Source organism: Cebus imitator, unplaced genomic scaffold, assembly GCF_001604975.1.
Source record: "Cebus imitator isolate Cc_AM_T3 unplaced genomic scaffold, Cebus_imitator-1.0 Scaffold81, whole genome shotgun sequence".
Lineage (NCBI taxonomy): Eukaryota > Metazoa > Chordata > Mammalia > Primates > Cebidae > Cebus > Cebus imitator.
The window spans coordinates 1587064-1608086 of NW_016107396.1; the positions used below are offsets into that span (position 1 = coordinate 1587064).

The window sequence follows — 21023 nt, forward strand, 5'->3', positions numbered from 1 at the left end:
CCCCTACTCCTGCCTCTTCCTCTTCTCTTTTTAAATGATGAATATATTTGAGAAGCACCACTCCATTATTTCCCAAGTAGAGTTAGGTGGCCACTGCCGCCTTGATGCAGCCCGGGGAAATCGGCCTGCTCTGCTTCTCCCCGCACTTCCTGCGTGAATTAGGCCTAGGTGGCTTTTTGTCATTTCTATATTTGTTTTTTGTTTTGCTTTGTTTTTTCACATTTGTTGCTTTAATGGCATCAAATGCTGCGGTATTAAAAGACCTCTTTTAATAGCTATAGGCACTTCGGGGAGATGAACATACAAGCACGTGATTGTGGGTATCAGCAAGATGTTCTACGTATCCTCTACCCACAAGCAGATGAAAACTAGTTTTGTCACAGGTAGAAAATGGCTGGATTCGAACTGTCTACACATTGCCAATATGTTTTAAGTTCAATGGTTATTTGTGGCAAAGTTTTGTTGTTTTCTCAAAGCTCACATGAAAGCCTCCTTCTATCCTCTTGCTACATTTTTGAAGCTTAGAAATGCATACCTTCCTATTTTGGGAATCTTGAATCCTTAAAAAGCGGGTTGAGCTCTCTTGGTAGAAATCAAAGACTCTAATAGTGCTTGTGATCTCAGCAGAGAATGGGAGCTACTCAGCTGGCAGCAGCAGCTACCCTGTATTCTGCTCAGGGATTTCATTAACAGTAAGGTCCTAGTTTCCTCAAGGAAACATCTGAACCCAAGAATTAGCATGAACACCTACTTGAAGTTGTTTGTGTGTTTGTAAGGTTGTGTATCTGCTTTGCTTTGCTTGCTGTAGTATTCTGATTAAGGGCCAATGTTTTAGTAGCATGATGTTACATAGTTGGCAGTTCAGGCTAGTGATAGAGACAGCACAGTAGGATTTACCTCCTTTTTTAAACACGGGGGAAAAAAAGAATGGGTTTATGTAACACAGCTCCTTACCTAACCAGTACTGATCGTCTATTGACGATAGTTTTCTGCTTGGTTGCATGTTAAATGATGCATGCTTTTTCTCATGAAGCTGTCACAATAACGAACACTTTTATCAACCCAGATGGAGCATGCCAACATGGTAATTGTGTCAAAACCACATGCTTGTCTAATGGGCTGGCTGTTCACAGCAGTGTTCTTTTTGGTTGATGATAAGTAGAAAGATCATTACTTAATATGTTATATAACTAAACTAATGATGGATTTTGGGTAATTGTAATTAAATATTAGACAATGAGCATTGCCAGAATTTGGGAAACCTTAGTTCCAGTTGGCTTGCCCATCTGACTTTACCATCTCAGGCAAATCTTTCTGAGCCTCAGTTTCATTGTTGATAAAATAAAGTGAGGATATTAGACTAGATGATTGAACAATATTCGTTTAGTAAGTACTTATTAGGTGTGCCAGTCTAGATGCTGGGAACATAGCAATATATCAAAGAAAGATTCCAGCCCTTATGGAGCCTTCATTTTAGTGGGAATGTCAGCATTCCACTGCAAGAGTTCTCATTTTCCTAGGTGATAGAGCTTAAAGGCTTATCCACATCTGAAAGAAATTCAGTTATAAGCATGATAATTAGGGTGAGTGGATGTACTGTAATCATGTTTTCTTGACGGTGGTAATTTGTTCAAGAAACCGTTTATCAACAAACTAGGTAGTGTTTTGTTTTGAGCTCTGTTGAGCTCTTGAAACTGTTTCAAGAATATATTGAGTAATGATCCAATTAGTCTTTTTCGTTGTTTTCTGTCTTCTAACTTCCATTTGAATGTGTGACGCTAATTGTCACTTTTGAGGTTCTTAACCCTTCTAGGTGTTGTGAATACAGTAGTGATTGAGGGTGGTTTGTGAGGCTTAATCATACAGTTTGTCGATGTTCTTTCATGTCTGTATTTGTACTTTGTCTTCAGTTTCTGTCCACTAGCTCAGTTGTGATTACGTGGTCAAGCAGTAATGTTTAAATGGGATTTTCTTTGTGATTTAAATTTACCTATAAATTTCTTACTTTTAAGAGAGAGTATTCTGAATACATCTGAGAATACATTCATGTTGTTTTATAGTCATTTTCACCAGTTGGCAGGAACCTTCTTTGAGGACTAGGCCAAGGGCTCTGTGGTTGAGTAGGTCATTCATGCATAATAAAGCTGTGATTGCATTATGAAGTGTATGTGAGGGAAGGTATACACAGCTGTGTGGTTCTCCATTTAGTGGCCTTGGATAAATGACTTCTGTTTATTGTTTGTAAAATAGGGATAATATATACCTTGTAGAATATTTTGAGAAACAGATATGGGCACTATGTCAGACAGTAAACAGTGAGTAGTTAACTTTTAGGATTAAAATATAAATAACTATTAATGCTTTTAACATAATTGTGGAAACTCAAGTTTTTTTTTTTGTTTTGTTTTGTTTTTTTGAGACGGAGTTTCACTCATGTTACCCAGGCTGGAGTGCAATGGCGCGATCTCCACTCACCGCAACCTCCGCCTCCTGGGTTCAGGCAATTCTCCTGCCTCAGCCTCCTGAGTAGCTGGGATTACAGGCACGCATCACCATGCTCAGCTAATTTTTTGTATTTTTAGTAGAGATGGGGTTTCACCATGTTGACCAGGATGGTCTCGATCTCTTGACGTCGTGATCCACCCGCCTCAGCCTCCCAAAGTGCTGGGATTACAGGCTTGAGCCACCGCGCCCGGCCGGAAACTCAAGTTTTATATTTCACTGCTTCTAAAATATTTTGGCAAAAAATCAGCTTTAGTTGATTGGTTCCCAGACTATTTCTCACAGCCAAAGTAATTAGAGAGCTGCCAGTTTATCTTGGTTAGCTTAGACAAGTGTGGGTCATTTTGGTTTTAATTTTGCCAGGACATTTATTCAGCTCTCAGAAAGTAATTAGAGCATATATACTAGAAATACACTTTGGCTATTTCATGATTAAAGTAAATAATATTGTCCACTTAAATGGTATATGGGAAATGGTACATTAAAGAAGGAAAAATGGTTTTCTGTGCAATATGGAGTCAGTTTAACCTGTCCTTGGGTGTTGTTGGAAGACATACTTTTGAATTTCAAATGCCTGAGAATGAGAAACAGCATAGGATATGTAGTTATGATAGTTAGCTATTCCCTCTTACCTAGCATTGCTGTCAAGGATATTACTTTTCCCTGATCTCCCTGCCTCACTATATATTTTCCTGGCTCTCATACCTTTTCTTCTGCCCAGCCTTACATGTTGGTGGTGATAAGAGCTCTTTTAAGGATCCTCTAAGCTTAAGCTACCCTTTTTCTCTAGGTGGTGTATCCCCTCCTATCACCCATGTGATGACAACTTCCAAACCCTGTCTCTAGTGTGTATCTAGTCTCCAGTCAAAACCTGCGTGTCTCGGCATCATCTAGACATCTCCATAACTTCTCAATCACAAAGAACTCAAAATTGAATTATATGTGTCAGCCAGACCCACTTTTACAGGTGTTCCCCATTTCCATGAATGATTCCACCATCACCCTAGTCTTCCATGACCTGGGCCTTTTCCTTGACTCTTTTCTCTCTTTGACCATCTGTATTCAGCCTGAACATCAGTCATATCCACTCTACCTCTTTACTATTAGATTCATTTCTTGTCCATTACCCTACTGTTTCTGCCATAGCATAGACCATCGTCTTCTCAGGTCTGGATCAATCCAAGAGTGGATCAACCCAATCTCCTGGATCTCTTTCTGCTTCAGTTTTTTCTTTCATCCTACACTTTACAGCCAGGTTGGGCTAAGTGAAATGGGATTCTTATTACTTTTCTCCTCTACTTCAAGCACTTATGTGACTTCTCATTGCTTTTCAAATAATCCCCACGTTGCCTTTAAAATGACACACAAAATCTTTTATGCTCTGGCTTCTGCCTTACTTTCCTACTTTATTATTAACGGTTCAGCTTCTGCCTGTCCTTTCTTCACTGATAAACCCCCACTTCATTTGTACAGTGGATTATTGTTCTGTGCCTGTGGTTTCCTTTTTTTATGAGGAATGTTCTCATGTTTCCACACAACTCCCTATGCCTGACACATACCTTCCATTCTGGCTATTTTGTCTGAATAATGAGTACTCATTTAAAAAAATAAACTCAAATGTCAACTTCTGCAGAAATGCCTTCATGGTGACCCTCTTCTCCTAACCTGGGTTAAATATAAATCCTTTGCCTTTTTTTTTTTTTTTTTTTTAAGACAGGGTCTCACTCTGTTGCCCAGGCTGGAGTGCAGTGGCACGACCTTGGCTTACTGCAACCTCTGCCTCCCAGGTTCAAGCGATTCTCCTGAGCAGCTGGGATTAGAGGAACGCACCACCACGCTTGGCTAATTTTTGTATTTTTAGTAGAGATAGGGTTTTACCATGTTGGCCGTCTGCTCTTGAACTCCTGACCTTGTGATCCTCCCTCCTCGGCCTCTCTAAGTGCTGGGATTACAGGTGTGAGTCACTGCACCCAGCCTAGTCCTGTGCTTTTTATGCAACATGGTATTGACTTAGTGTATGCTTATTTGTAGCCCTCACTCCGTTAGCTTCTCAAGGTTGTCTTTATTCATGTGCCCATGACTTACCACGTCATAGAAGCCATTAAATATAGGCTAATTGACTTGATTGTTTTTGTGGTTGCATATTACATGTGAATAACATTTTAAAGTTATTTTTTATTGAGAAAATTTACATATCACAAAATTTACCCCTTTAAAGTATATAAGCCAGTGGTTTTGGATATTTGTAAGGTTGCCAGGGAACGAGGGGGCATGAAGAGTGACTACTGATGGGCACAGGATTTCTTTTTGGAGGGTTGAAAGTGCTCCAGAATTAGTAGTGATGGTCGCACAACCTTGTGAGTATTCTCAAAATCACTAACTGTATGCTTTAAGAGGGTGAAGTTTATGGTACATGAATTATGTCTTAATAAAGCTTTAAAACAGGTGTACTTTTTTTTGGCTTATTCAAGTTTGTACTACTTAAAAAGTTAACAAAAAATTTTTTTGAGAGACGAGGTCTCACTCTGTTTCTCATGCTGGCCTCAGGCTCCTGGGCTCCAGCAGGTCTCTCACCTCAGTCTCCCAAGTAGCTGGGACTATAGGAATATGCCATCTCCATCTCTAAGTTTTTACTACTTTTGAAGTTACCTGGGACACTACCCATTGTCCAGGGTGCCAGGACTTTGAGTGCTTATCATTGGCAAGGGAGGGGAGAGTGAATGTGATCACCTGTCTCTGCAGGCCCTGATGTTGTTCTTTGCTTTTTCTTTGAGACACATTGCTCTGTTGCCAGGTTGAAGTGCAGTGACATGATCTCTGCTCACTGCAACCTCCGACTCCCTGGTTCAGGGGATTCTCCTGCCTTTAAGCTGGGCTTAAAGGCATGTACCACCATGCCCTGCTATTTTTTTTTTTTTTTGTATTTTTAGTAGAGACAGGGCTTCACCATTTTGGCCATGATGGCCTCAATCTCTTGATCTTGTGATCCACCTGCCTTGGCCTCCCAAAGTGCTGGGATTACAGGCATGAGCCACTGCGCCCTGCCTGCTGTTGTTCTTTATATCAGTGTGCTGCAACACTTTAAAAGTCCCTCTTTGTTTATTTAAAATTTAGTTATTTTCAGAATTAATTTAAATTTTGTTGTAATTAGTTATGATAAGTGCAATCATTGGATACATTTTTTCACCTTACAATGTCTTCATTTGGTTTGGATTATGGACCTTAGATATTTTTCCTATATATACAAAGACAAGTGTGATTAAGGTTGAGTGGGATGGGGGTTCAGAGTTTTGATAAGAATTTGAGTACCTTTCCCAGAAGATTAACTTTTGCATTGCAACAGTGATGTTGAATTATGGGATTTAATATTGAAATGCAGAATAATACATTTTTGATCCAGATTTTACATTCTTGCTGTTACACACCCTACATTTAAAATTGATTTTTCTAATACCTAGCGTTTTGATAGATTTTGGGTTTAATGTATGAAATTGTAGTGAAATATATCTAATTGATTTCTAATGCTGTTGATAACATTTTCATAATAAAGAATAAAGAATACCAACTACAGATAAAAGTGATTTTTCTTAAAAAATGGATTTAAAAAATCAATTATTGTTCATAACAAGTTGAAACCAAATAAAAGTAATCCCTGTTTCTTGAGTTCTTGATGATTTTTAGTTCTAGTTATATAGAACTTAGAACACACAATTCTATTGTGATGCTAGTTTTGGGTCTGTGATTCTGATAGAGAATTCTAAAAGTCAGAGCAACGGTCTCCATTTTGTCTGTGCTTTTGAATCTTCTTTCTTGACGTGTGTTCTCCCTGTCACCTGTTACTCCCCTTCTCATCTTTCCTTCCATGCCCCTGGCAACCAAACTGAATCTTAGAGAACTTGTAAAATAACATTTTGTGATTTTTGTTTTGATTACAGTGTAAGTTGTGACCATGACTACTGAAGTAGGCTCTGCGTCTGAAGTGAAGAAGGACTCTGGCCAGTTAGGGGCAGATGCAACCAAGGAGAAACCTAAAGCAGCAGCAGAAAATCAGCAGAATCAGTCATCCGATCCAGAGGAGGAAAAAGGTTCCCAGCCATCCACTGCAGCCGAAAGCCAAAGTAGTCTACGCCGCCAGAAGAGAGAGAAGGAAGCCTCTGAGAGCAGGGGTATTTCTCGGTTCATACCGCCATGGCTTAAGAAGCAAAAGTCATATACCTTAGTAGTGGCCAAAGATGGAGGCGATAAAAAAGAGCCTACCCAAGCTGTTATTGAAGAACAGGTCTTAGATAAAGAGGAACCCCTTCTGGAAGAACAGAGACAGGCCAAGGGTGATGCTGAGGAAATGGATCAGAAGAAACAACAAGAGATTAAGGTTGAAGTCAAGGAAGAAAAACCTTCAGTGACCAAAGCAGAGATGCAGGTATGTTTGGGAATAATTGCCTGGCAATGAAAACCTGGTAGCGTAACCACCTAACAGAAAGGATTTGTTTGTTTTGGATCATTTCCAGATTTCTTATATTGAGATACTGCTTTGGCTTAATGTATCTGGAATGGGTCTTAGATTGGTCTGCCGTAGCCTTCCCCTGTTATTCCTTGGAAAAAAGTCCACTATATATGCAAATTACTAAAAACTTCATGTCTGTACCTGTTAAGATGAGGCAGATACTCTGAGCCCTGCCATCTCTTTTTTAAATGGAATGCTCTTTTATGCCTCTTTAAGTTTTCAGTGGACAGTAAGTAGTAGATCTGTATGTGTGCATTTTGGTTGCCTAACAAAGCCTAAGTTTTGCCATGGTATAAGATTTTAATTGGAAATGTTATTATTTGAGATGATACTTAAATTGTAGTTGCTGGGATGTAGTTTCTTTTATTCATTTAATGCCAAATAACCAATTTGACACAATGAGAATTTTGGTCATGAAAAAAGGATGAGGAGAAATACCCTTTGTATTGGAATTTTCAAGTCTTTACTCAGTTTATAGTGTTTAAAGTAATGATCCCAATTCTTAGGAAAGCATTTCCTTTTACTGTGTTGTCATCTACAAGTTGATTGACTATAGTATGGATTTAATTTCTTTTCTCAACAGCCTACTGAACAAGTAAGTAAGGGGAGAGAAGAGAAGGTAAAGGAAACACAGGAAGACAAATTAGAAGGAGAAGCAGCAAAAAGGGAGACCAAGGAAGTGCAGACCAATGAGCTAAAAGCAGAGAAGGCATTTCAAAAAGTCGCCAAGAAGACCAAAACTGTCCAGTGTAAAGTGACCCTCTTAGATGGCACCGAATACAGCTGTGACCTGGAGGTGAGATAGGGAGCTGAGTGAGAGCTGTCTTGATGTGGGATTGTGGCATGGCATGATGAATAGATTTCTGTGTTTTACTAAGTTTCTGTAAGCCAGTTCATTACAGTTTTGCACTGAAAAAAGCACATAAAATGTCACAAACAATATTTCATGACCTGAGGAGGCAGGATGCTGTTCTGCCAGACTGCACTAGTCCTGTGTACTGGTTGGTGTGTATTCTGAATGGGTGTTAAATATTTGGAATATTGCTTCTGGCTAGGAGATGTTTTTCTTGAGGAAAAATGATGGCACTAGGCTGACATTTCAGAATAAAGAAGTTTCAACAGTAAACTTAACCCCAAGCGTTTTATCCTGACACAGGTAATGGCTTAAAATCTAATTTATTTAGTTTCATTTAATTTAAAAAACATACAATTCATTAGCACTGATACTGACAGAAGTCAGTTTAATCTTTTAATGCATCTAGTAACTTATAATTTTATGTCAATCAGAAGAGTTTCTTGCTTTCCACAAATTATTTACGTAACATATACTAACAGCTAATGTTTATTGAAGAACTGTGTGAAGTGCTTTGAATGGATTATCTTATTTAGTACTTAGAAGAATCAATAAAAGGTATATATTATCATTGCTCTTCTCAGTGCTACATATTACAATGGGGAACTTAAGGCTTAGAGAAGTTAAATTCCTTGCCCAAAGTTTCATGGCTGGTTAGTGGCTGAACAAGGATTCCAACCGCTACAGTTTGGTTCTAGAGCTCATGAATCTGACCACAGAACTAACTATGCAGTTAGATCTGGTACATGTGGGACCTATCTTGCCTGTTTCATTGGTGTTCTCATCTATTAAATATTGGACACATTTCCCCCTGATTCCTTGCATTCTTAATAAAAAGAGAAGTTACTTTGCAATAACAATGAAAGAATTCAGCTTTGTAAAGACATTTAATGTCTATCTAGTTGAACAGTAGTATATTCTATATTTGAATGTATATTATATTGCACAGTGCTGAGGGTACTAAGATGAATAATTCTCGATTCTTGCTTTTTGTATTAGTTACTTAGAATTTTATTTTACTCATTTTCTTTATAATTTTCCTGATGTTTCAATTGTTTAAAGAAAAGGAGTAGCAAAAAAGGATTAAAAATTCTTGTCTTAGTTTTTTCTGTTCTAGCAAAATACCTTCAGCTGGGCAATTTAAAAGCAACATAAATTTGTTGCCCACAGCTCTGGAGGCTGGGAAGTCCTAGATCAAGGCACCAGAATATTTGGTGTCTGGTGAGGGGCTTGCACTCTGCCTCCAAGATGCCACCTCATTTCTGTATCTTCTCATGGTGGAAGGGGCAAGTGTTGTGTCCTTACCTGATGTAAGGACAAGGCAGCTCCCTTCAACCTCAGTTGCAAGGGCACTAATCCCATTCATGAAGGCAGAGTGATTAAGTCATTTCCTAAAGATACCACCTCTTAATGCCACCACAATAGGTGAATTTTGGAGGGATGCATTCAGACCATAGCAATCTTTAAAGCTTTCTTTCATTCTGCTGTTCTTTTTAACACTTCTTTTTGTCCTTTGCTGAGACTCCCTTTCTATCCCAGGGACAGAGAGAGAGAGGTCTTAGGGATAGGAGTGAGAGACCGTAAAGAAAGGGACAGAGTGGTTTTCTGAACTTGACTCAATTACATTATATTTGATTGCATGTCTTTTGTCTTTCCTACCTATCCTAGAAGTTAGGGGATGTAGATTTTTGAGAACCAACTCAATGTTATGTGACCTTGAGTCATTTAGTCAACCTCCGTGGACCTCAGTTTCTTCGTCTATAGAATATAGGATTACTTAGATCATCTAGAATGCCTTTTCACTGCTAATGTCCTTTACATCACTAAGCCACAAGACTGACCACGTACTTTATGGTTTAAATCTATTTTTGTTCTCTATCTTTCTAAAAAAGTCAAATAAAATATTTAAAAACTACAAAAATATAGATATAATAGAGGAGACAGTTGTGTATCCACCACAAAAATTTCAGTTGTTACCATTTTGCCATGTGTTTTAGATCTTTAACAAAATAAAACATTAAAGACATTGCTAAAGTCTTATTCCCATCTTTTCCTTCTTTCCCTCCATGTATCTTTTTATGATATATTAATCTATTCATTTTAATTGTTGTATAGTATTTCTTTGACTAAACCAGTTTATTTCCCTCCTGAGTCACAGTTTCTTTATATACTATAAGAAATAGTTCTTAAGTGAATATTACAAGACGTGTTTTCTTGTTTACTTGTGTTAAGAGTTTCTTCAAGGTAGGCACCTAGTAATGGAATTGTTAGATTGATGGAATCCAGTTTTACTTCTTCAGTTTCCCCAGATATTGCCAATGTGATTGTGCCAATTTACATTCCAATGAGCAATCATTAAGTTTGCTTTTACCACATTGTCATCAGCGATTCTTGTAATCAGACTTACTAATTTGGGCCAATCATATGTATGTGCAATAGCTTCTCAGTATTTTGACTTGCATTTGTTTGATCACTGTCGGCTTTCACTAGGTTGTGCTTCAGTAGCACAAACACCTCCAAGTCTTCATGACTTTTAATAAAAACGGTTTATTTCTTGCTATGTTACATGTGCTTGGTGGGTTTGTTATGGCTCTTTTCCACATCATCGTTATTTCTGATCAAGACCGAAAGAATAGCCTCTACCTGGGACATGCTGTTTTCATGATAAAAGGAAAAGAAAACACGACAGAACCACACTACAGTTTTTGAATCTTCTGCTTGGAAGTGGTGTATATTACTTTAACTCACATTTCATTGGCCAGTCAAGTCATGTGGTCAAAGCTGATAACGATATAGTGGGCAAGTAGGATCCTCTCATGGGAAGGCTACCTCAAACCACAAAAACAGTTCTACAGTTTATATTAGGCTGGTGCAAAAGTAACTGTAGTTCTTGTCACTAAAAGTAATGAGGTTGGCTGGGCATGGGGGCTCATGTCTGTAATCTTAGCACTTTGGAAGGCTGAGGTGGGCAGATCACCTGTGATCAAGGGTTCAAGATCAGCCTGGTCAACATGGCAAAACCCCGTCTTTACCAAAAAATCAAAAAGTAGCCAGGCTTGGTGGCAGGCACCTGTAATCCCAGCTACTCGGGAGGCTGAGACAGGAGAATCACTTGAATTCAGGAGGTGGAGGTTGCAGTGAGCCCAAATCACACTACTGCACTCTAGCCTGGGCGACAGAGTAAGACTCTGTCTCAAAAAAAAAAAAGTAATGAGGCCGAATATCTTTTAATGTTTTATTTAGGTTTATATCATTACTCTGAAATTTTAAAAACTAAATATTATTTCTCAGATTAAGGACTTTCTCCCCTAGTTTGTAAGACTTATTCATGGGTAGGTGGTGAATTTTATCAAATGTGTTTTTTTTTTTGCATCAACTAAGAGGATCATGTATTTTTCTAACCCGCTAATATTGTAATCTACATTAATATTTTCTACTGTTAAGCCATCTGAATTTCTAATGTAAACTTGGTAGACTCTGTCTGCATTCATTTTGTATTATTTTTTATTTAGGACTTTTGCATATATTACCTTTAATTTTCTTTTATCAAATTGTCTTCATCAGATTTTGTTATCTGGGTTGCATTCTATCCTCATAAAGTTGCTTCCCTCTTAACCATTTTTTAGAAAATCTGGGATAAATTAGTGATGGTCTCTTTTTTGGTGATCTGGTAGAACTTGCCTTTAAAACTGTCTTGGCTAGTAGCCTTTTTGAGAGAGGAGTGGAGGTAGAAGGTAGTTTCTGTTGCTTTTTAAATTATTGATATAATTTTTTATACTTACCTTTTTTTCCCCCAAGCTGATTACAGCAATTAATATTTTTGGTAAAGACTGTCCATTTCATCTAATTTGAAACATTTATTGGCATGAAGATTTTCATAGTATTCTTCCCTTGTGCATTTGATTTTTATTTCATATTTCTAGTGTTGTTTGCCTTTTAAAAATTATCCTTAATATCAATTTACATATATATATGTATTTCAAAAGAAACAACTTGGTTTTATCATTTCTATTGTAGCTTTCCTATTTTATAACATTTCATCTCATTTGCTCTTTTTCTTTGGGATAACTGTTCTAATTTTTTGAGTTTAACACGTAAAAAATTGCTTTCATGGCTCTAATGTTCCCTCGAAGTACTTCTTGTTTATCATGTAAATTTGAAATATAGTTGACCCTTGAACAAAGTAGGAGTAGGGGCACCAGCCTCCTGCACAGTTGAAATTTTGCATATAACTGTTGATTGACCCCACGTGTAACTACTAATAATCAACCTCCTGTTGCTGGAGCCTTTCCGAGATAAACAGTCAACACGATTTTGTGTGTTATATGTATTATATACTGTATTCTTACAATAAAGTAAGGTAGAGAAAAGATGTTATTAAAAAATTATAAGGAAAGAAAATATATTTACTATTCATGAAGTGGAAGTGGATTATTATAAAGGCCTCCATTCTTATCATCTTCATGTTGCCTGAGGAGGAGGAGGAGGAGGAAAGGAGGAGGAGGAGGAGTTGGGGGAGATGGGTCTTGCTGTTTTGGGAGAGGTGGAAGAAAATCTAGGTTTAAGTGGACCCATGCAGTTCAAACCTATGTTGTTCAAGAGTCAACTATATAGTCTTTCATTACTTTGGGTCTTTTCTTCTCTCTCCCTCTCTCTTTCTCTCTCTCTCCCCCCCCATCTCTCTCTCTGTTTCTCTCTTTGTTTCTCTCTCCCCTCCCAACTTCTTCTCTCTCTCTTTCTTTCTCTCTTTCTCTTTCTGTCTCTCTTCCCCCGTCTTCTTCTCTGTCTCTCTCTCTCAACGGGGTCTCTGTTGCCAGGCTGGAGGGCAGTGGCAGTCCTTCTTCTTGCCTCAGCTTCCAGAATGTCTGGGGCTGCAGATATGTACCTCCATGCTCAGCTCATGTTAAAATTTCTTTTGTAGAGATATGGGGTCTTGCTTTGTTGCCCAGGCAGGTCTCAAATTACTGGGCTCAAGCAATTCTCCCTCCTTGGCCTCCCAAGGTGCTAGGCTCATAGGCATGCGTCAGTGTGTCTGGCCCCATTATGTATCATTTTTGACTACTGGATTTTTTATAGGTGTATAAGAGAGCTGTGTTCAAGCCTTTCCTTGTAATTGTTGATTTGATGATTTCTCTTGGTATTCCAGTAAGTTTATGCTTTATAAAATTTGAGACTAGATTATTAGATGCTTATGTGTGCAGAATTATATATTCTTGGATAGCCTTTTTTTTTTTTAAACCATCGTATATTACCTTGAAATTTGTTTCATTTGATTTTATGTTATTATACTAGATTAGAATTTGTCAGGACTATCTTCTGCCTTTTGTCTTCTTTTTTTTTTTTTTTTTTTTTTTTTTTTTTTTTTTTTTTTTTTTTTTTTTTTTTTTTTTTTTTTTTTTTTTTGAACATTGTATCCTTATGTCTTTGAGCTGACTTCTTTTTAATCACATTTGAGAATTCCGTCTTTTAACTGGTGAATTCAGACTATTTATTTTACAGTATTTCTGAGATAAATGACTCTATTTTATCATCTAATTTTGGGTTGTCTATTTTTCTTTGTTTACTTGAATTTTCTTTTTTCCCTTTTACTGCTGCTCTTTTAGAAATTGAGTATATTACAGACACACTTGAGTTAATAAAGTCTAATTTTAACCACTATGCCTACTTCCCTCTTTCCCCATCTTGTTAAGTATGCATTTCATAGATCTCTGATCTCGTTTTAGAATGATACAAATCAGAACAATTTCTTATCTGTGTAACTAGTCCTTCTATGATTCTACTATCTGTAGGGAATCAACTTACTGTGTTGCCTGAAGAAGAATTGAGATAGTATCCAAAGCGAAAAGCAGTAGTTTAGTCCTCTAATTCACCAAGATTTAAATTGGTTGGAAACGCATAGGAGTCTTTATTTTTATGACTGTATTAGTTTATAGTCAGTGTCTTTTCATTTAATAGCTGATTACTTAATATTGCCATTATAAGAATGAACTTTGGAGGAGTGTAAATGGGGAAATAAGCTTAAAAACAGCATTTGTGTTGAGTAATCTTTTCTTTTTGAGTTCATAGCAAAATGGAGTTTGAATAGACTTCAGTGATGTTATCCCACAGCAGATTTTATGTACCAGCAGTTCACTTGAATTCTAACCTGTGACTTTATATCTCAACATAGGCTTTGTAATTCATCAAGATCCTAATAGCTGTTATAACAATGCAGAAGTTATGAATTATATTCCCCATTTTAATGAATTTTTCTTTTATACAAGTTTTCCTATTATTTTGGTTTTCCTGTTGCTTGCTTAGTATCATTAGTTTGGGTCTGTTACTCATCAGAGCTGCTCTTATTTCCTCCTTAGGAGTGGAGCCCAGAGCACACCCATCATGGGGTTGATCAGGCCCATGTTTCCCAGTTCCAGTTTTGACCTTAGGCAGATTGGACGATATGCTGATGCTGCTTATCTGTGCTTCTGTAGCTGTACACCGGAAATCACCGTCTGAGGACTATTTGGGGAAGTAGTTGTGGGCAACTGTAGCTGTTAATGACCTTTCCAGCACTCAAGGAAGGAGAATAGAATATGGGAAAGAAATACTTGTATTCGGTTTGAGAGAATAGATACGTTTCCATCTATTTACTCTCAGCAAAGATTGTATTTCTTCATGGTTCTTCAGAGAACTGTAGTGATTGTCTTCTTTTTCTTTCTATATGTACATGTATATAATTTTCAATTAAACCTTGATATAAACGCCCACTGAAGAAGCCCTAATTGTCTTCACTTAGGGTGCTTACAATGGAAAGAAGCCACTTAAAGCATGGGCTGTGCAGGAAGTCATGATGAGACAGCTTGGCTTGTGGGGATCTTATAGAGTAGGGTGAGTTCTAAAAGGCCCCAAATGCCAGGATGAGAAGATTAAAACTGATAGAGCAAAAAGGAGCTGGTGAGTAATGTACCAGAGGTTGTAAAGTCATTGTTAAACAGGACCTAGCAAAGTTAAGAGTGCTGTTTAGATTTTGAAACATTGTAGCTAGCTACATGGCTGCAGTAATTTAAGGGGGTGCTTCTTTATTCACTGCATTGCTTATGGTGCACATCAGTGGTCTTCATAGATAATGGTTTTCTGTGGTGCGATTAGAACATTGAGTATGTTACGCGCTTGCCTGTTCGTGTTACCTGTCAGTACCTTTGGTCAACAAAAGCACCTCCTTTAAACCATTTAATGTCAATACTGCTATCTTAATGGAATAATTATTTTTAAATCAGAAACATAATTAGTAGGGATATTTTTGTTTGGCATCCTAAGATCTCTGCTTTCTATGTTACTCACTATATAGATATGATTAATATATTCTGTATAATATATATTAACATATTACATATTTATATGTAAAAAATATATATATACACCCATATATCTGTTCATATCCCTTTTTTCTCCCCTCATCCCCTATTTTTTATGGCTTCCTGTTTCCACATTCTTTTTCTTGTAAGCTATCAGCCTGTTCTTTCTCTCCTGAACTTCAGGAATTAAAGACAACTGCCCAAGAAGCCAATACAGCACTGTTTTTAAAAACAGTCATTTTTGAAATCTGTGTTCTTTTAAGGAAAAAGAACATTTGCTAACATTAAGTAGGTAAAATTTTTTTGTGCCACACAGAATTTCCTGGATTCCCCAATGTTGCAAATAATAAATGAGCATATATACTGGATAACAGTGTGTTTTTAGAGGATGATTATATTTAAGTTAAAAAAATTATGGAAATGGCCTAACTTTACTGTTATCTTTGGCTTATGTAATGATAGATTTATTGCTAAGCGATGTGTTAATTTTGACCTGAGTTCTGGGCTCTCTTTGTACCTTTCTTCCACATCTTTGTGGTACATATTTTTTAATTGTTGTCACTGAAAATTACAATTTACCATCTATACTAATTTATCATCTATTGGTAGTAAACTGAGATTTCAATTTTTTTTGAAAGAACTTTGAAGATTTTTTAATGAAGAAACTTTATAATTTGATTTTTTGAAATGTTAATTTTTATCTCCTTGAGATATTTAAATGGTATGTGCCGAACTCCTATGGTTCCAGAGTTAAATTGTAAAGAATTTTAGGGTGTCTCTTGGATTCTGCATGTTTGCTGCAGGCACTTGACTTTAGCACTCTTTATGGTATTGCTGCTAAGGGCATTTACAAACTGGATGTGTTAAAACAGTGGAGCTCTTTCCTCTAAGAGGGGGGAAAAGAAACAATAAGGTTTGGTTGAAGCCAAGGATATAAAGTCCGGAGATCTATGTTTACTTTATCTTGGGGGAGTCACTTCCTCTCTTCTATTCTCAGATTGCAAAGAGAATGAAAATATTGGCTTCCTCTATTTCTAGAATTGAGCTGATTTTACTACAACCGCTAAGTCTGTATGTGTGTTTTAAAGTTTACAAATAAGTGTGAAAGTGCCTGCAAGACTTTGGAAGCCTGAGTGATGTGCATTCTGAGTTAGTTGCTCACATTTTCCTCTGGCATCTGAGAGTTGTTCCCACATGTTGATTTTGTCTGAGAATTGAGGGCATTGTTTCTGCCCACACAGGAATGTTAGTGCCATTTTTTCTTAGTTAAGAATAAAGCTAACAGAATGTAGGCGCTCTTCACCAGTGTTCTGATGATAAAAAGTATTAATCAGAAAGCAGAGTGTGTCAAGGTCTTTTTTGCCTTTCTTGTGTTGAGTTCTGGTCTCAGAAATCCAATTTGCTGTCATAACTTTGAGTGTGTTTTATTTGCTTACTTGTTTGTCGTCATCTCTTTTCAGCTATCTACATACCTGTACTCTGTAAGATTCCATAAGATAGTGGCAGCTTTATATGTCATTTTGGGAATAATTTAATGGGCATGTATTATGTGCAATTTAAAATTCCAGTGACGTGGGTCCAGGTGGAATGTCTATCTTTTTAGCTTAAAAAAGGAGTTAGGGTGGTAATTGTGTTGAAAACTTAATTTGTATTTACTGAATGGGAAAAGACTGCCATGCCATATAAGTGATAGAATATTTTGGTCCAGCTTGAAGAACACAATGGGCTCACAGCAGCAGAGCCTGGCCTCATAATCAAGTCACTCCTTAGCTGGACCTTGGTCAGGTGTGACCTCGGGCTGCGTTTTGACCTGTGTTACCACTTGGTTTTCTGAGTGTTCCCTTGCATCAACTTGGTCCTCTAATCAGACACATGCTGAGTTGCCCGACATTCCTTCCAGTTTCTCACCCTTCCAACTCCACATTTTCCTTTCCCCATCACATGATTCCTGCCTGTCTTTTAATTTTCAACTCAAATCCAGCTCTCAGAATGTTCTTTTCTTCCTCGGAACTTGTTTGCTCCATTAGTTTGGCAATTAATCTTGCGCTGCCCTGTGAAAGACTCTCTTGTGTTGCTGTGTTGAACAACTGCTAAACTCTTGTATTGTTTGATTTTTCTCATGCTGATGTTGTTTCTTCACCTGGTTTATTATCAATTTCTCTAGAAAAATAACTTTCTTCTCTCTTCCCACAGAGCCTTAACAGAGTACTTTGCCTAAAATACTTCCCATAGAAAGTATTTTTTATTTATTTCCCTCTACTTTCTTGTATATTTTTAAGGTTTTTATCTTTCTATTCAAGATAAATGATTGCTTAAATAGTGATGTTTCTAATTCTTCTCTCCATCCCCGCCAATTAGAAAACAAAGATTTGGGCATTTGTATGTGTATATAAATATATATAAAATCCACCCCACTCTCACTGTTGCTACTGCTGTCCACCATTGCCCTGCTCTTCAGATGCTTGGAAACAGCAGACTGACTTGTTATAGAAATACTTCAAGGGCTTACATAAATGAAAACTGTTACGCTTCTATAAAAGGTTGTGAGGCTCTAGGCGTGAGAGCCATGTAGACGTTACTATCGTGTGACCCTGGCCACTTAGGAGCTCACCTTCACAGCCCAGAGGGAAATGCAGGCTTGCAGAAGCTCTGTTCTTTCACCTCTGTTGGAGCTGCTTTCAGACCAGGTTGCTCGCCGGCTGGGCATAGGCTGGGCTTGAAGAGAATGTAATTCTTGTTCTTTGCCCCTTGTTTTCTAATAATGTCTCCTCTTCCCTGGAAGAAACTAAAGAATGGTAGCCCATTTTATTTCTCAGCAGTCAAGGAGTTCTCCCATGTGCTTTTTTCTTCTCTGAATTCTCCATGTTTGGTTTCAAAACCAGGGGATTACTTTGTTTGTCCCTGCGTCAATGGTATTTTAAAAGCATTAAACTTGAAAGTAATTTCTAACTATGAGCAGCCATCCTGACATGCTTTTGAAGAAACTATCCACATCATACTGCATAGGCATGCTACGCACTGGCAGCCATGCCAACTTCTTGGTGACTTACCACTTAGTAAGTTTTTACCCTCATCAGAGGGTGGTAGTAGAACAGGAACTAGATCTTTGAATTATTTTTCTGTTTTGGAATGAAAATTACTTCAGAGTCGAGTAGGCTTAGAAATAGTGGAAAAGTTATTTTCAGAATAAAATTTGTACTTTAAAGTCAGTTTGGACACATTTTTGTCACTTTAAAATATGTACTTGGCCGGGCACGGTGGCTCATGCCTATAATCCCAGCACTTTGGGAGGCCGAGGCGGGTGGATCACGAGGTCAAGAGATCGAGACCATCCTGGTCAACATGGTGAAACCCCGTCTCTACTAAAAATACAAAAAATTAGCTGGGCATGGTGGCGCGTGCCTGTAATCCCAGCTACTCAGGAGGCTGAGGCAGGAGAATTGCCTGAACCCAGGAGGCGGAGGTTGCGGTGAGCCGAGATCGTGCCATTGCACTCCAGCCTGGGTAACAAGAACAAAACTCCGTCTCAAAAAAGTCAGGAAACAACAGATGCTGGAGAGGATGTGGAGAGATAGGAATGCTTTTACATTGTTGGTGGGAGTGTAAATTATTGTGGAAGACAGTGTGGCGATTCCTCAAGGATCTAGAACCAGAAATACCATTTGGCCCACCAATCCCATTACTGGGTATATACCCAAAGGATTATAAATCATTCTGCTATAACGACATATGCACACATAAGTTTATTGCAGCACTATTCACAATAGCAAAGACTTGGAACCAATCCAAATGCCCATCAGTGATAGACTGGATAAAAAAAAGGTGGTACATGTACACCATGGAATAGTATGCAGCCATAAAAAGGATGAGTTTGTGTCCTTTGCAGTGACATGGATGAAGCTGGAGACCATCATTTTCAGCAAACTAACACAGGAACAGAAAACCAAACACTGCATGTTCGCACTCATAAGTGGAAGTTGAACAATGAGAACACATGGACACAGGGAGGGGAACATCACACTTTGGGTCTGTCAGGGAATAGGGGTGGGAGAGAGAGAGATAGCATTAGCAGAAATATCTAATGTAGATGACTGGTTGACAGGTGCAGCAAACGACCATGGCATGTGTATACCTATGTAACAAACCTGCACATTCTGCACTTGTATCCCAGAACTTAAAGTATAATTAAAAAGAAATGTGTAGGCAGTAAAATTTTTAAAATCTTTGTGAGAGTTCATCAAATGAAGAGATGTAATCTAATTACTCTCTCATGCAACAACAATTATAAACTGCCTTTTGTTAAACCCACTGTGTTTAGAATCACTCTGTCATCATCACTGTTTTATTTCTAGTCTTTGATTTTCTTTCTATTGTCTTCTGTTCTGAACAAATTAAAGATGATGTTACTGACATAGTTTTTGTTTTTCAGCTGTCAGGAAATGTTATCGATTATTTGCTTTCCTCATCCCTTCCCAGCTTCCAGGCATGATATGGAGGACAGGGATTTGAGAATCTTGTCTCCACCTGCGAGTGTTGTTTAATGTATCACATAAAACCTGGGGCTAGGTTCATTCTTTTATTTCATTCCTCAGCAAGAGTGCATACTCTGTGGCCAAGTGGAACCATGGACAGAATTTATCGTTAGTGTTTATAGCACTATAACATAATATGGAGCTTAAAGGGATTGAATGCTATATAACATAATAAAATATAGTCTACAAAAATCCCTGAATTACTCAGAAAAATAATTTTATGATGCAAGGTGGCTAAATGATTAAAGCACTGATAAATGATCTGTCAGATTCCTATTTAAATAATTAATTAAGCTCTGCAATGAGGTCATACATCAACTCTGAACTATGTTAGAGAAATTATGATTAGGAGTATTAATTCATCTTTTATTATATTTTGTTTTGACTCATATTCTGGAGAGGCATCTCAAGACAAAAGCTCCATCCTGTCCGTTAATCACACTAGATCTCATAAGTGTGCTTCATTTGTAGAGTAGGCCATTTTAGCCTGTTTTGACATTAAGCCTGATTTTGTGTATCAGTCTAGTTATTCACACAGAAAGAAAATTTACTCTGAGTTTTATCACCATTTTTTTGTTGTATTCATTGATACCTCCTTCCAGATTCTCTGTCAGCAGCAATTTAAAGTGAACCAAATAGGACTGCTCTGATAAGCTATTCTTCTGTAGCACAGAAAGCCTGTATGCATCAAATGTCAAAATTCATTCTAGGCAAATAGCTTACAGAGAATGTGCTAGCCTACAGAAGTTTGCTGCTTATGGTTTTTGAAATAAATGTTAATGGATGTGGTGCTTTAGCAACTTTTATGAGAATACTTAAAAAATTTGGTGTGCATGTCTGGGTAGAAGTTTGATATCAGCCTCTTTATTATCTAGCAGTTATAGCCACTTCTCCATCTTTTAAAAGAGATTATAATTCTTTACAGACTTAAGCCAAGTCTTGCTGTTTAAGCTGAGTAATAGAAAAAGTTGGACAAAAATCCTGGGTTTTCAGTTTTAAAAAATTAATGACAGGGTTGCTAGTCTCTCTTAGTGATGGTATGTAAGTTTAAGAAAAATGAGAAGTTGTCGATTCGCGGAAGGTAGATCCAAGATGGCCGTTTAGGAACAGCTCAGGATTGCAGCTCCCAGTGAAAGCGCAGAGGGTGAGTGGACGCCGTGTTTTTATTGCCCACAGACTAGGAAATTCCCGGGCAGAGGTGCTCCACGGTCACCAGCGCGGCTGTTTCGGCCAGCGCGGCTGTGCCGGCCAGCGCCGGCCTGCGCCGCTGCTTTGCCCCGCGCGGCTGCTTTGCCCCG

General features: G+C 37.9%; 1 protein-coding gene across 39 annotated transcripts in view; it reads left to right on the forward strand.

Moving 5' to 3' along the window:
- Nucleotides 1-21023, forward strand: part of EPB41L2 (erythrocyte membrane protein band 4.1 like 2) — a 232406-nt gene that overhangs the window by 101259 nt on the left and 110124 nt on the right. For all 39 annotated transcript variants that reach the window (XR_005201093.1, XM_037740204.1, XM_017533260.2 and 36 more), the window contains exons 2-3: nt 6438-6922; nt 7590-7802. Coding sequence is in view for 38 of the 39 variants with exons in the window: in XM_037740204.1 (XP_037596132.1) it covers nt 6452-6922; nt 7590-7802 (684 nt within the window). In the remaining variant the exon portion in view is untranslated. The remainder of the gene's footprint in view (nt 1-6437; nt 6923-7589; nt 7803-21023) is intronic.